This window comes from Coloeus monedula (assembly GCF_965178545.1).
Source record: "Coloeus monedula genome assembly, chromosome: Z".
In the NCBI taxonomy this organism is placed as follows: domain Eukaryota; kingdom Metazoa; phylum Chordata; class Aves; order Passeriformes; family Corvidae; genus Coloeus; species Coloeus monedula.
Window position 1 is genome coordinate 68733199 of NC_138822.1, and position 15999 is coordinate 68749197.

Here is a 15999-nt window from a genome sequence, read left to right on the forward strand (position 1 = left end):
GATTTTGTTTTTTCTGTACACTTATCTTTGTTCATAACAAAACACTTTGTCTTGTAAGAACAATACACAGGACCATGCAAATCTACACTTGGATAAATGCAGACAGCTTGAAACAGTTTAGGCCATGATCATTTATCAAGATCACAATGCTTGACTATGTATTAATGGAGTTTTAATAACTGATTTCTGGGGATTTCTAGAGAAAAGGTCTAAAAACTTGTCATTTGACTTACTAGTCTTTATATCTTAGTTGAAGTGACCTGAAAAACTCTTAAAAAGCCACCAACAAACCTTTTTACATACTGTTTCATCTGTCTTTCTCTTTTTCTTCTTACTAGGTACCCCCTCAAAAAGTCTGTAAGGTTTATTTCAATCAGCTTCAATTGGTTTGGGTTTTTTTTAAATGTCTGTCTAGAAATTTTCCCTTTGCCTATCACACAGACTGACAACACAACACAGCTGAGGTGTTTGTTTCACAAAGCAGTATTTTTGAAAAAGAAGGTGGCTTTCAGACAGGTATGAAAGGAGAACAAAGACAGTCTTTCATAAGCCTCAGATACAGCAATAGCCGGGTGGCCAGAAATTGCTCCATAGTAAGAGGATTAGCAAGGTCTCAATATCTCTAGTCTCCATCTCAGGCTCAAAGCTCCTCTCCCACAGACACACACACAGAGCTTAATCACATCAGCTGGCATCTTACCCTCAACTGAGCATGAGTTGTTAGAACTAAGTACAGATATTTCAAACATCCACTGTGTCTCCCTTTGGGGAAGAAGTCGCATACCCAAAACAGCATCTCATGTTTTCCATTAAACCATAGCTTTTTATCTTTCCTCACAGCTCTGGAACTTGGAAAAGGTCCCTCAGGAGACAGCTGCTCTTTTTCTGCCTCTCACCACTGCTGTCCCAGTAGCTCCTACACACAGCCTTGCAGCCACTGCCCCAGGAGACTTGACTGTCCTGGCAGACAGCCAATGTTCACCCAGCACTGTTTCTGCAAAATCCATTTCAGCTTCTCTTAAGACAGCCTATCTCAGAATGGCAATTTCCACCCAGAAGAGGAATAAATCATATGGGATACACCAGCTCTCTTTACCAAATGGAAGTGGTCTTATGGTATCTGTTTGGGCAAGATAAACAAATGCAATTAATTAATTTCTCTCACACTTAAACTAAACTATTTACCTAAAATGCTTGAAGTCACCAGACTGAACACTGCAGGTCAAAGAAAAGTCAATTTTCTTCAGCAAAACCTGCTGTAGGTTTCAGAGCTTCAGAAACCATTGAAGCAAACATCCATGAGCATACAACTGTCAGACTTCCCAAATATATCATTTGCTACCAAGTTCCTCCTACAGTAAACAAATCTTTGAGTCCTGAAGATAATTATCAATCCTGCATCCTGAGCCAATCCTTCAGCTACCAAAGCAACTACAACCCAAGAGTCAAGTTAGCTTTTTTCTTACTACACACACACCCCTTTGCATACAAACCCTTTCAGCAAAAAGTGTGCTAAAGTATTTGTTCTAATCAAACAAAAAGTACTGAATGGGAAAGAATCTGCCCATCTTTAAAAGCAGATTTGCCATCAGGTCCAAAATCTTTTTGAACCAGGGAACACTATTCAGGGCTTTTTTCTGAAAAGACTACAGCTGACATGTGTTTGGCAGGAACAGTCCTAGCTTTCAATTATTTTCCTTTCACATTCAAACCAGAACTCTGAAAATTGCCTCCTTCATCCCATGAGATAGATATCATGTCTGAGCCAATTGTGATTTAGATATCTCAGACAAGATATAAAAACATTTATTTGCTCAATGTGGAAGTTGTACTTACCAATGACACTAACAGAAAAGGGAGCACCTTTAGCCTAGTGTTAACTATGAAGGAGAAAATGGTCTTAAGGTTTGTATCTTCTGCTCCATATGACTTCTTAAACCCCTACCCACACTCTTTCTTTGCTATTCCAGGCTTGGCTTTGACTAGGAATTCCATTTTGGACCAGAGAAAACACTTCCCATCATGTCTGGTATGAACATTCCTAAAAAAGAGGACTGGTTTCAACTAATTAACATTCTCTAATGGAACAGCTACTTTGCCAGAGGATTCATGATCAGCTCTAATTTGACTTCTAAGTAATTATTAGAGCAGCATGACAGCAATTACATTAGCTGTGAATGTAGCATTTCCCAAAAAGACGGCAATAAATTAAAGATTGATATAGCAAAAACTGACAAGAGCTGGCAGGGCTTGAAAGTTGCTGCTTCATGTTGCGTGTCCCAGAAGACACTGATTTGGAAGAAAGGGCTGCTCTGATACCACTCCCTTCTCTGTTTCTTATATAGCCCTCAAGTGGGACAAAAGGAAGAATTATTTTCAGACAACAAAAAACCAACTATGATTTCAGGAACCTTTTCCTCACACTTTATTTTAGGGTAAGACACCTAAGGAGTCAATTTTTTCACAGAAAAGCTATAGAGCATTTCTAAAACAGTCAACTGCACAGTTTGGTTGCTAGACTGAAGATATTTCTTTCCTTTATATTCTGTATCATAAGAGCAGTTATCCTCAAATCCAAGTCAATGCCCTACTTGAGTCAAGCATAAAAAATGTGGCAGGACTAAACATTACACTTATTCAGCAAGTCTTTGGGCAACTGTCACACAAGAAGCTTCACAGCCTGTGTTTACTCTTTCCACTGCTGAAACAGCCCAGGCTCAATGCCTGTCGGAGCCTGAATTAAGAATCATAATTATCACAAGACCCAAATGGTTAGGCATTTTCTTAATCCTATATTTGCAGAATAATGACATTTCAAAATACTTCTTTTCCATGCAAAATCTGAATGAAGCAGTCCCTAAAAGCAAGTTGTGGCCATTACAGGAGCAACACAGATACTGGAAAATTATCTACTGCAATGCCCTGTCACCACCCTCTCCTCACTATCTGCTAAATCAAATCAGAACTGATAAATCTTCAGATTAAAGCAACTGATGCAAGAAAAAAATCAAGTCTGAAGTTTTGCCATATCTAAAAAAGGCATAATTAAGTACTTTTCTGAAGTAATTCCTTCCTTTTTTTGTTACTATGTCTCCTGTAGTGATTCCCATTTTAGTTACAAAGATTCCTAAATGCAAACCTTTTAATTACTGCTTCACACTTTAAAAATTGCTTTCTTAGACCTTTTGTAGAAGCAAAAGACCACACACTGTAGAAATATGGCTTAAAATAAAAACACATTCTGAGAATATGGGGGTTTTTCCTGCAAAACTCAGTGTCTATTCCTTTATAAAACAGGCTTCTTTTCTTGAAAAAGAGAAGTGAATGGACTCGGTGATCTAAGAGACAAATGCATATGAGTACAGTTTTCTGGATGTATAATCTAGCTTCCAGAAAGAAATTTGAGAGGCTTAAGAGATATATTAGTCCAACGAGAAGCGAGCTATAATGTACCTTCACCAAAGAAAGCAAACCAAGGTCAGCAGCTCAGAAGTTATAAGAAATTTTCAAAGGGTAAGTTAGTTTTAAAGTTCAGGGCTATTTAACCTATGAGAGAACAGTAGCAAATGGAAATTACTTTAGACATTTACATGGCTTTATAAACATTATGCCTAGTCCCATCACAAATTAAACTGCAGAGCTATGGACTCTTGTTACACTGATGGTCCCAAGACCATTTATTACTGGCCTTGTACTTATAGAGGGGTGAAGACAGGAGGAGGGAGATGAGGAATTCTCTAGTCAAGCACAGTTAAATGCTGTACAATTTTACTGAAAGAGTTATCTTTTGTTTTGCCTTGTAATTAGTAGGATTGTTTTGGTTTCTAGCTGGTGGTGACCTTGCATTTTGTACCAAACTAGCTGATAAATAACCACAAAAATGTGTATGATAAGTGGATTTAAATGCTAAAGGTGACAGAACCAAGAAACTGGGGCCTGTTCCAAAATATAAGTTTGCCAGAGGCAAATGAATAAATGAATAAATTTATTTGACTTGTACAGCACAGCAGGGTTCAAGATCAATATGATTTCATGATACTTTTTAAAGCTTTCTTCCTACCAAATGTAACAAGCTTTAAGAAGTCCGACAATGTGTCTTTATTCATTTCGGGAACTGAAAAACTGGAAGCTAAATCACACTATTAATTCACAGAATTATGGCCGAATTTAATCCTAAACTAAATGGAAACACTTCAAAATATATTTTTTAGTTCATGTATGTTTAGTTCCAAACAACAGACACAACAGATGTTTTCCCATGGCTACAGCACTCACTCCTTTGATCTACCGACAGCATGCATCTTCTGTGCAAGTGTTATCTACACACACCAACACACACAAGCAACTTTGTCAATATGGACTTTTCAACTAATCAAAATTCCTTGACATGTGGAAGACACTAGCAACCCTGGAACCTGGCCAGGTCAAGCATCTGCAACTACTGAACACAGCCCACTTTCAATACCAAGCCCTTAAGCTGTTTCCTGAAACAGGATGCATTTGTATATATAGTGATTGTATATTTATTTTACTACAAAAATGCTTACCAAAAAAAAAAAAAAAAATCCCATCCTTCCATAGTTCGGGCAATTCCATGTGTATTTCCTTCAGAGACTTAACAACATGATAGCAATAGCCAAACGAAAATAAAAATACACCAATATAAAGTCATGGCAGATTTTTAATTCTAAGTGTAAATAATTCAAAGAATCACTATTTTCACATTTTCTTAACAGATGAAAGAAAAACCAAACACACACAAAAAAAGGCCACTTCTTTCCTTGGTAGTAACTACAGGAACAAAACACAAAATCGCCACTGTAATCACGCAGTACACAGCAAAAACTCTTCATAATTTCTGGTTTAAAATGGAATAATTGGAACCAACTTGGTCTTGACAAAATAGTCATCCATCCCACAACCAAAGAACAGTTTGATTTGTCTTTCAGAGAGTTTGCTGAGAAATAAATTAAGAATTTCTGGTGTACTACAAATTTGAATGTGTCATTTGTGTACAACCGCAACAAACTGACATTACTTAGAAAAAGGGAATATACTACTATACCATCCTATAACAGCCTGGAGGAATTAATGACTTGTTCAGACATGAGTTTAAGGCCATAATTTGCTGCATATAATTACTATTTCCTGGTCACTTTCTCCTGTTTCCTATATTTTTTACATTAAATTAGATACAGCCGGAATCAAGGTGCTTTCTAGCTGGAAAAGTGTATGATCAACTTAGGCAAGTTAAAAAAAAAATTAATTAATTTAAGCAGTCTTAACTGGTAAAGAAAGCCTACCTGAGCCTTCTTTGATTTGCGGCACCCAACATCATTCAAGACAAAAATGCAAAGCTCAAATAATAAAATTTATGTGTGCAAGCTGACTGTAAACAAGTGTCTCAATGGGCTTCCTTGTCTTCAGTGGAAGAAGAATCAAAGTGTTACAGCTCTAATGTAAGTTCTGTTCAAGAATTCCTTAGACTGTGTGGATAATGTAGAAAAGGGGAGATGGCTTTAATTCAAAAATACTTCTCTATTCAAGAAGTTTAGACTAATGTTTCAGCTACCAATAGATGATATTAAATTCAAAGGATTGGCACCATGAACATAGGGGACTACCCTTAAAAATGATTTTCCTAAAATATTGTGCCTAGAGTAGGAGTTTTGGTGGTTTTATTTTTTAATGCTCCACTCCTTTGACACTTTCCATATTACAGAATTCTTCTGTGGTTCCTGTTCTCGTCTTCCACCACGTTTTAAAAAAGGAATGCCTATTTACACACACAAGCCACATCATCAAATATTGGCTTGAAAAATACAACCACAGGTTATGTCTGAATTTGAAAACAGTTTGCTTCCTCAGCCTAAGATTTACTGCCTGGTGAAGACACAAAACTCTTTGTGGCTCTCAGTACTTTGAGCAGATCAAATAATTGAAAAGGCAATTTGCACTTTTACAGCTACCACAATCTTAAGCTGAAGTTTGATTTATAATTGTGTCATCTTTATTTCTGTATCCCAGCTTATGTATGTTTTGAAAGAGATAGGCAAATAGAATACCAGGTTAGAAACCTACCTAAACTACTTGCTATCAAAAGATTCCTAGTGGAAATTAAAGTCCTGATTTTCTAAGCTTTTTCCCATACTTTCTCAGAACTGGGTGCTAAATAATGCCAATTCAGCAGAATACAGTCAAGACACCTTGTTAGTCTTCAGGACAATTTCCCCAGGTAACAACATTCAAAAAGATAATTTAACTGGTGCACTGAGATCTACTATTTGTCCTGCAGATGCTACTATCATGTTAGCGAAGAAATGGTTAACTTAAAGGGTCTAGTTCCTAAAAGATTGTGTCAAGTGTTTCACAGAAGTATTTAAGTGGTTAGACTTACAACACCACCACACAAAGCTCTAAGAGATAATGTTGACCCCATTCCTTTGACACATCTTACGAAGAAGAGGGAGTTCCTATGAAGATCAAGCACATTTTTGACAGGTCTTCCATGAAGAAGTTTACATTTGTTTTGCAATACTCTTTTCAAGCATTTGAACAGAAATAACATGAATCTGTCCTTGTTAGTTTACTATTTTTTCCTACACATTTCACTAAGTTAGCAGTCTGCCTTAACATGCAGACTAAGCAGCATTGGGGGAGTCAAATTAGTTTCTTGTACTGCTGGTGATCCAGATCTGCAAGAACAGTCAGCTTTGCATGGCATACCAGTAATTATTACCATAGATCAGTATCAAGTAGTGTGCCGAGTAAAGCTATATAAATGTATGCATATGTTTACTATTAAAACCTTCTAATTACACATCACAGTACATCTGCACACAGTACTCAGGTTGGGAGGGCCTTTAACGTCACTGCAACATGACATGGAAAAGAAACTGTGGGACGAAAGCAATGTTATCAATCCTCTTCAGAGCTAGATTCATCTTCCTGGTCAGAGAGTTCAGCAACAGGAAAGCGCAGGATGGCTGCCACCCCTGTCAGCTGGCCCAGCTGCTCTCCAGACACATGGAGGCTGGAGAAAATGCGTACTGTGCCCATGTTCTCCCGTACGCTATCTACCAATTTAACGTATCGGGCACGTGTAGCCACATCCTGGTGCCGAAAAAGCTCATCACTGATCAGCAGGGTATCAATGGCCATGGCTTCATTGGCCTTCTCCACATGTTTCAGCCCATAAAAAGCCCGGTCAGGCTCGTGCTGCAGCATTTTATAGAAGTCATCTAAGGCTTTGACCTCACCAGCTGCCTTAGTGTCAGAAAGACGGCTAGTTACAGCTGGGTCGCAGAGTGCTTCCTTCAGTGCGTATTTATGTCCTGAGGAAGAGTGGACCTAGAGTGAAAACAAAGTCAAAAGTTTGGTGTTTTTAAAGTAAAAGGACCATTTTCTTGATTAACCAATCACAAACATCCTCTATGATATGTAATAATAATCTTGATAGTTATTTGGGGAACTTAGCTCCTTCTTGAAACACAAAACTTAAAGAATCTCTCCTGCAACCTGAAGCCTATACGAAATCCCATGAACTGTCTTTTAAGAAGCACAAGACAACTGTCTCTCTTATTCAAAGGCTGGGTTAAATATGCAAGCTGCTCTCAACAGTTCCCAAGGTAAGGCTACTTGAAATTACTAAGAAACTAAGATCTAGGGCTGTCTCTTTTTTAAAGCATTCAAGAAAAGGAAGGCCCCTTAAGACTGCAGGTATATAACGTAAAAGCATCAGCTCTAGCTGCATAATTACTAGGCTTGCAAAGCTGTGAAGTACATTAAAACTTCTCACTGTTATCACTTTGCTAAACATGGTGCACTGGGTCTCCTAAATACTGGGACCATTAAGCACTGGGACCAACTTCACTCCCCCTGCCCCCAGATTACAGGGGTACTCCAACCTAAAAATTATACAAGTATCCTTATGAAAACTTATTTTAGGCTCTGACTATGCCTATTTCAGTATAAGGCTAACACCCCCACCCACTCAATCAGTGAGATGACTAAGAAACAAGGCAAAATGCACAGCCTTTAACTATGTAGTACAAAACTAACAACAAAATTCACTAACCTATACCACATCCAGGTACTTTAAAAAAAATCTCAAGAAAACTGTTATTAAACAAGCATGCTATACAGTGTGACAGAGTAACAGTGCAAAGTATTTTCCAACTTGCACTTCACACTTAGTTGAGGAGTATATATATCTTTACAGGGAGTTTGAAATATCTATTACTTTCTCTACACCACATTAAGGTATCCTAGACAGAAACCATCCCTGGTACCACACACAACTCCCTTATAGTTTGGGAGGCACGAGAATAATTTCCTCATGATGCTCACTCAGAAATTTATTTTCTTTACTGACTTATTTCCCATGTAACTACCTTTTACTATCACACACAACTCTCAAACCTCTTTTTACCCACTCTGGTGACTGCTTAGCTCCTTACCTGTAGGAACTTGGACCTGTTCTCCAGCAGAAGTTTGTTGTCAGTCTTGACTGCCTGCTGGAACATGTAGTCACAAAACTGCTCCCGCACGAAGCCTGGGCTAGCCACCAGTACACACTTCACCACCTCAAAGTTGATATGCCTCTGGATGGCTTGCACCACCTGCTCGTAAAACCTCTCCAGAGCCCGGTCGTGCTGACTGCAGTTCCCCTTCCGCTTGCGGGGGATGTTCACCTCCACCTTGGCACGAGTAAGCGTCATGCTCGGGGTGACCAGGCAGACGTGAGCCAACCCTTCCTGCATGACCACGGCTGCCACATCGGCGCTCCAGGCCGGGTCGCAGGCCTGCTCGATGCGCTCCAGCACCACGCTGTCCCACTGCTTCTTTGCCAGGGTGAACTGCCGGTTGGGCTCCAGTTCGATGGTGTGGTAGGCGCCCATCTTCACATACTCATTCTCTTGGATATTCGTGCCCTTAACCCGCAGCTGGCAGGCCTGCGAGTCGAAGTCGATGGTCTCCACGCAGAGGGTGAGGGTGGTGCGGATGCGGTTGCTGCCCACGCTGCCCGTGGACGACTCGGTCTGCACCTTGCGGATGGTGGAGGCGCGGAGGCTGTCACCCACCTGCAGCAGGTTGTAAGTGTGCCACATGTCCTCGGGCTCCTCGGGGATCAGCGTCACCTGCCCCGCATTATCCTTCTCCAGGTCCTTCCTCACCAGCTTCATCCTGGCGGTTCCCCGCTTCGCTCTCCGGCTTCTCCTGTGTCACAGCAGCAGCGGGCAGCAGGCCTGCCCCGGGAGGACACGCTGAGGGCTAGAGCCGGCGGGCCGCACACTCCCGGACGAACAGACTCTCGGACGGACGGACACCCAAGCGGCCCTCCCTCAGCACCCACGGCCCTCCGGCGCCCGCCGCCGGCCCCTACGCGCACGCGCGGCGTCCACAGCCGGCGCATGAGCACAGAGCCCGCTCGCCTCTAAGGCGCCGCCGGGAGGCCCCGCCCCGTCACCGCAGGCCCGGCGCATGCGCGGGGCGCCGCGCGGGAGTGGCGCCGGGGGCGCGCGCTGTGTGCGGTAAGCTGCCGGCGCGTCGCGAGGCTTCATCCTGCGGAAGGAAAAGTGCCGGGGCGGTGTGAGGGCGGGGGACTGGGAAGCAGCCGCGCTGCTGCCGAGTGCTGCGAGCAATGGAAGTCGGCTACTGCCTCGCCGGGAGGGGATCTCCCCCGCGTTTGTCCTTCCTCTCCAGCGCTTTACAGCGGCGGTCCAAACTCCTAAAGGCTCCTAACACCGTGCCGCACCGTGTTTGAAAACAGGAGAGAAAAAAAAAAGCAAACGAAAACCAAACTGCCAAAGCCAAGCAGCTGTGGAAAGTTACAGGTGCAGATGGCGAAAGAGGCGAGAGTTACAGTTCCGTGGTTCAGCGAGTGCCAAGGAGCCAGGAGACTGCAGTTCCACCCGGCAGCAGCCGCCGCCGCCTGGCTGAGGCGGACCGAGGCAGCCGTCACCCGTGGAAATGAAAACCAGACGCAAACAACACCAGAACCTGAACTTGGACCCTGCTCTTAAACCGAATTCCGGTTTAAAATGTTTTTGTTAAATTTGCAAGCTACGCTGCAGCCAGTACTGAACCTTGACTGGCTTCCTTCGAGTTCTGACACCCTAGAGAGGCAGATAAGCACATTTCAGATGAAGCTTGATATTCGCGTAGAGAAGTAACATGCCTTGCTAAAACACACATAAGTGATATTTGCAAAGAAAACAGACCTGAACCATCACTACCCAGCTCAATTTGCACTCTAGACAAGTGTAACAAACCAGAAATAATAAAAAGTTGTATTACTATACAAGAAGAGAGGAATATTGGAGAAGAAGGGAAGGTTATGTGAGACCTCATAGCAACCTTCCAGTCTCTGAAGGGGAAGAGGGAAGATGGAGAGGGATTCTTCATCAGGAACTGTAGTGACAGGACAATGAGTAATGGGTACAAACTAGAAGAAGGGAAATTTAAGTTATGTAATAGGAAATTTTTCTTTGAGGGTGGTTAGACACTAGAATAATGTCTAAACCCTGGTTGCCCAGAGAGGTTCTCGTTGCCCCAACCCTAGCACTGGCTGGATAAGACCTTGAGCAAGCTGATCTAGTGTGTTGGGACTAGATGATCTTTAATGTCCATTCCAACCCCTTAAAAATCTATAATTCTGTGATTCAAAGTTCTGTGGCTTATTTTTGAAACAGAATATGTCACTAAAACTCCATTGCAGAATGAATGTAGAACAAGGAAATGAATGGAGAATATAAAAAAAATGCTTGCATGAGAAATGATTAAATAAAAAAGGGTTGACAAAGTAGGCACACTAATGTGCCATGCTAAGTGTGTCAGGGCAGTTGCAACAGATACGTTAAGTTTGGAACGACTACACAGTCTGGTAACAGAAAAGCATGAGGGTATCTTCTTACAGATGAGAAGGTGGCTGTAAGGAAGTTTCTGGTTTCTATTAGCTATTTTTTTAAATGAAAAAACAACCCACTGTGGATTATGGAATTTGCTGACTTGGAAAGGCTTTGGAGTCAAGAATTTTTTGAGATACAAGGCTACTGTGAGCAAAAATAATCCATTTCTCCCATTATGGTGTACCTATAAATTTCTCTGAAGTATCTAGCTCTAGACAGTTGTGACAGGACAGTGAACTCAGATCTGGCCCAGTAATGTGCGTTCCTTTTCCCTAAGCTTGATACTTGTGTAAAAACAACTTTATCAGATATTACATAATAGGATTTATTTATCAGACCTCAGACTCTCTTCCTGTGAGTACACATGCATAACTCTGTTAGCATGAATAGTCCAAGCAGGACCACCCAAGGGAATATAACATAACCACATGTGTAAGTAACTGTTTGTTTAACTGGAACTTGTACATACTAATAATTTTGCATTAATATTTTAGTGCAAAAACAGAGGCAGAGAGCTTCTGCATTCAGCTTTCCTTCAGGAGAGAGCGTGCATTCAACTTTACTTTAGGAGTTCCTTTCACTTATCTTTATAAATGCTTAATGGTGAATTTATGGCACATGTTCTTTATGTTCTTTGCAACTATAAAATTGCAAGGGTTGACCTCATGCTGTTCTTTCAAGAAAAAATAGTTGTGCATGTTTACTTTCCACATTAAAATGTATTTTACTTTTTATTCTTTTACTGCTGTGTATTTACAAACTTTTCTGTGCTTATTCGCTCCAATCGAATTTTTACAAGCAGCCTCACATCCCTGGAGATGCAATATATTTTAGATAAAGGTTGCAAGTTGCCATCCAGTACTATCCAGTAGAAAATAAATGTTCAATTCAGAAAAATAGGTGGCTCGCTGCATTAAAAAACCCCCACAATAACACACATGCACACCCATCCACCCACACCCACCCCAAAAGTAAAAATCTCACAACAAACAAAACCACAACCAAAGAAAAAAAACTTTGTAACAAAATTTCCACTCAAAATTTTACGTGGTAGAGACATTTTGATATGGGCCTCTTCTCAAACAGCAAGTTGTAAGATTTATAGAGTTATGAACACTGATCCACAAATATTTATTGGCAACTGTAAACTTCAATGATGTATCCACTATCAGCAAGACTGTTGTCAGCTTACGAAGGAAAATATTTACTAGTGATGATGCTTTGCCTTCTCTGGTAAAATGTAAATAGTGGGTATTATTATTTGAGTATGTCAAAAGTATGAGCAGTAGAAGAAAAACATCTCAAAAAAAATAAGAACCATATAAGTTTCTAAGTTCATTCTAATTTTGCTCATGGCAGGGAGAGAGATGAATTTGACCATAGTAGAGCCAAAACAAGTGGGTAGTTTTAACTCTACATACAGTGTTAACATAAAAGTACAAAATTGCATAGCCTGCTCCTGTCTTGGTAAAAGATTGAGAGACTATGTGTAGGACCTAACCGCTCTTGCAATAAATCACTAGGTACTAATAATTGCAGTAATTTGTCATCCGTTTTTTGATCTTTTTAAGTACAATTCAAGATAAGATGAAAATGGTGATAGTGTATATTCACAGGGATTTTGGAGCCATGCTGGTTATCTAAGTTTATTATTCTGAAAATGTTTGAGACACACTGCCATACATCTTCAATTCTTGGTCATCTATTTTATGGAGATGGGTTATCTACAGATTTTAGAGAGGAGAGGTCATGTTTTTAGGAAATCCTCTCTCCTCCATATTATAGCCACTTCAGCTAGAATTCATGCAAACATACTCACATCCTGGAAAAGAAAAACTAATGGGAAAGAATCTCTAATATAGGGCGAAGTCTGCTGAGAAATGTTGGACATTATTGTGCAAGAGCAAAGGAAGATGAAAGAGAAAGATGAAGAGGGAAACTTGGGAAAACATCTCTTTGCATGCTTTGACTTTGGTCTGTGGCTGTCCTGCCTGTAAGGCTCTGTACAAAGACCACTTCGTTTTCTGCATACAGTTCTGTCTTTATCTGTTTATCTTTATCTTTTCTATAATAAAGATAAGTACAACAAAACCATCACCAATAAGGAGAGAAGTCCAGGATGGAACAGGCTTTGCATAACACTGTTAAGTGAAGAAGCATTTAGAGGTAATGGAACCCTTTAGACTGACTTCTTCCTTCCTCATCTGTTGAAATGGGCTGGAGAAAACTTCAGCAGATCCTTAGTCAAACCACTTACACAGAGGACAGCTGAGGTAAACTCAGCCATCCCTTATAGCTGTTCATCCAACTTCATCAAAAGTCCTGGTGAAGGAAATTATACAGGGATGGGGTTTTTTTGATAGCCTAGCAATTTTTTACCTGAGAGTGAGAAAATTCTTCTGAATATTCCCTAAAATTTTTGCATAGTCAGTTACACTGATTTTCTTTTGTCCTTTGTTGGACATGGAGAACTAAGTATTCATCAATATCTTTGGAAACCAACATATGCGATATGGAAAATCATGACTGAGCGCTCTCACAAAACAAAGAAATATTGACATCTGGAATAATATCCTCAGTAATAATACTTCGATTAAATAGTTGTATTTGAAATGTTCAACATTTTGACCTTAGTTTTCTTTCTACTAGATAAACAAGCCTAACTCATTCAGTCTTTTGTCATAGATCATCTTCCTCAGCCCTTATCGAGTTTCTCAATTCTCTGTGCACTTCTGTCTGTTTGCATGTCAGACTTTCTGTGGTCAAGATTCTCAGAGATCTCATCAAACCAAGCTGAATTGAAAAAGAACAAAGATCTATGTAAATACACAAAAGTACATAACATCTCTATGTACCTCCTTCCTTCTAGTTTCTTTCTGTCTCCTAGGATCTGCCAGATTATTTGCCTTTTTTCTTCTTTTTCAGGAAGAGCAGCATGTAATTTATTTTTCAATTAATTTTTAATGCCACTATAGTTCTCCTTGCGAAGAAAACCCCTTGTCCATATCTTTATGACATTTTGACTTGCTTATGTAGGACTACTTCTCTTATTTATCAGGGACAATTTGAATCCTTTTCTTGGTATCTCTAATGCCTCCTCTTATTTCTAAGTCTATTCTCTTTCCCACCAACCTTTTAAAAGAGAAACCCCCCTGCCACCACCACCAAAAAAGTAATCACCTGGCAAATCTGGATGAGACTTGCTCTTGGAATGTTTTCCTATCTGACAGTAAACCTTTTTGCCATTACTGGTGAATTATCTTTCAGCAGTACTGTGGCAACTTTGCAACTGTGAAGGGAAGTTGTGACACACTAAATTGTTGCTGCTTTACAAAGCATCCTTCTTTGAAGCAACACAAACAAAAGCATGTTTTGGAGTATGTCCCTGTGTAATAGTAGTAAAGACAGTTAAGAACAACAACTATATATGGCATGCCAAAATGCTATATTCAGATTTTCACATTTTCCTGAATTTGCTCTGTCTTGCACAATAAGCACAGAGGGAAGAGGGGAAAACTCTAGTTTTGCCTTTTCCCCACTTGCTGCTGTCTGCATTTGGACAATTCTTAGAAATTGATTTCTTTGCCTCTTTCAGGGGGAACTGCTTCAGGTTCACTATGTGCTACTTGCCTGCGCAAGAGCTGCTGGGGAGTTCAATGTCCAAGTTTCCAAGCACATGAATCCCAGTGTTGCCTGAGCTTCTTTCCCACTTCTTGGATTTCCCTGATTTCAGATCCAAAATGTTACTACAGACTGACTAGCTAGGGAGATTGTTACTTGCAGTATTCTTTTTTTCTAGAAAAACAAGTAAGTCACTTACAATCAATGAACCCCTAAAAGAGAGTATTACATATTCCATCTCCGGATAAACTCATCTTTCTGTGGAGTGAGTGCTTCCTCACTTCCCTTTTACCAGTCAGAAGTCTGAAAGCCAAACAGAGGAAAGCAAAAAAGCTATCCTAATTTAAAAAACGATCAAAACCAACCAAAAACCAAACCCACAAAACCAAACAAACTTGTTTCTTCCAAGCCAGATTCAATTACGGTATGCCTACTCAGCCATTCATCCTCATCTAGCAACCACCCCTTGCCCCCCAGATTCTAAGATTGGTTTAGGGATTAAAGTTCCCAGAGAGAGGCAAACCGAGGAGGTCCCTCACGGGCTGCGGCTGGAGGGCAGCTCCGGGAAGGGCACTCCCGAGGCAGGGATCGGGGCGGGAGGACGCCGTGCCTTGGGTGCCAGACCCTAGCGGCTTCACCCGCTTCCCGCCAGGAGCAGGGCTGCTTTAGGGACCTGAGTCTTCAAAGCAAGGCAGAAACAGGACTTTCCTCACCTGTCAGCATCCAGTAGGAGGCAGCCATGCCTGGGCTCCTGCGAGCCGGGGGCGAGGAGCCCGGGCGGAGGGCAGGGGTGGCGGGAGCGGTCCTGCCGCCGGCGCGCCCGGCAGAGCTGCGCTGCCGGTGGAGCTCAGCGCTCTGCACCGCCCGTCCGCCTCTCAGCCGAGTTAGGCATTTCCTGTTTGTTATCCAGTCTTTACGTTGCTTCTTCGCATTAAGGAGAATTTAGCTTCCTCCCACCGCACACAGTTTTCCCCCGACTCACCCCCCTAAAGATCTCAGAGCCTTGGAAACCTCCCCGTTGAATTAGCCCAGCGTTAGGATGTACAAATAAAGCCAAATCTCCCCCACTAAACACTCCGGCTGCAGTTCTCAGAGAGCACAGCAGACCTTAAAGGGACATCTCCCCGTTCATAATTAATAAGTGTCTCCCGCCGGCCAGCCCCTGTCCCAGTAGGGCAAGAGTGAGCTGGGTGTGCTAAACAGCCACCTCTCTCGCCTTACCAACAGGAGAAACGCGTCCTTGAAGTAGGGGGGAGTGTTTGACTGTTCAGTTTTAATTTCTCTGACATCACCCCTTAAAAACGCACTCTACGGCCGGTCGCTTGCCCGCAAGAGGAAGCCAGCCACCCCCTCCCCATTCTCGGCTCTGAAGACGCAGTAACTCTTCAGACAGTGGGCGATTTTCTCGAGTCTTTGAGTCTTCCAGTGCTTTGCTGCGTAGAGGAAATACCAGACAGCTGCCTTTGCC

The 15999-nt window shown here is 41.5% G+C and overlaps 2 protein-coding genes across 2 annotated transcripts in view; both read right to left on the bottom strand.

Moving 5' to 3' along the window:
- ITGA1 (integrin subunit alpha 1) overlaps positions 1-15629 on the bottom strand; it is a 74084-nt gene extending 58455 nt beyond the window's left edge. The window contains exon 1 of the mRNA XM_082301255.1: positions 15245-15629. Within this exon, the coding sequence (XP_082157381.1) occupies positions 15245-15272 (28 nt within the window). The 5' untranslated portion in view covers positions 15273-15629. The remainder of the gene's footprint in view (positions 1-15244) is intronic.
- Positions 4664-9435, bottom strand: PELO (pelota mRNA surveillance and ribosome rescue factor). The gene is made up of 2 exons (XM_082302023.1): positions 8460-9435; positions 4664-7350 (listed from the first exon to the last, which is right to left on the bottom strand). Exons 1-2 carry the CDS (start codon positions 9183-9185, stop codon positions 6919-6921), a joined length of 1158 nt encoding a protein of 385 aa, XP_082158149.1. The 5' UTR covers positions 9186-9435; the 3' UTR covers positions 4664-6918.
- Positions 15630-15999: the final 370 nt, after the last annotated feature.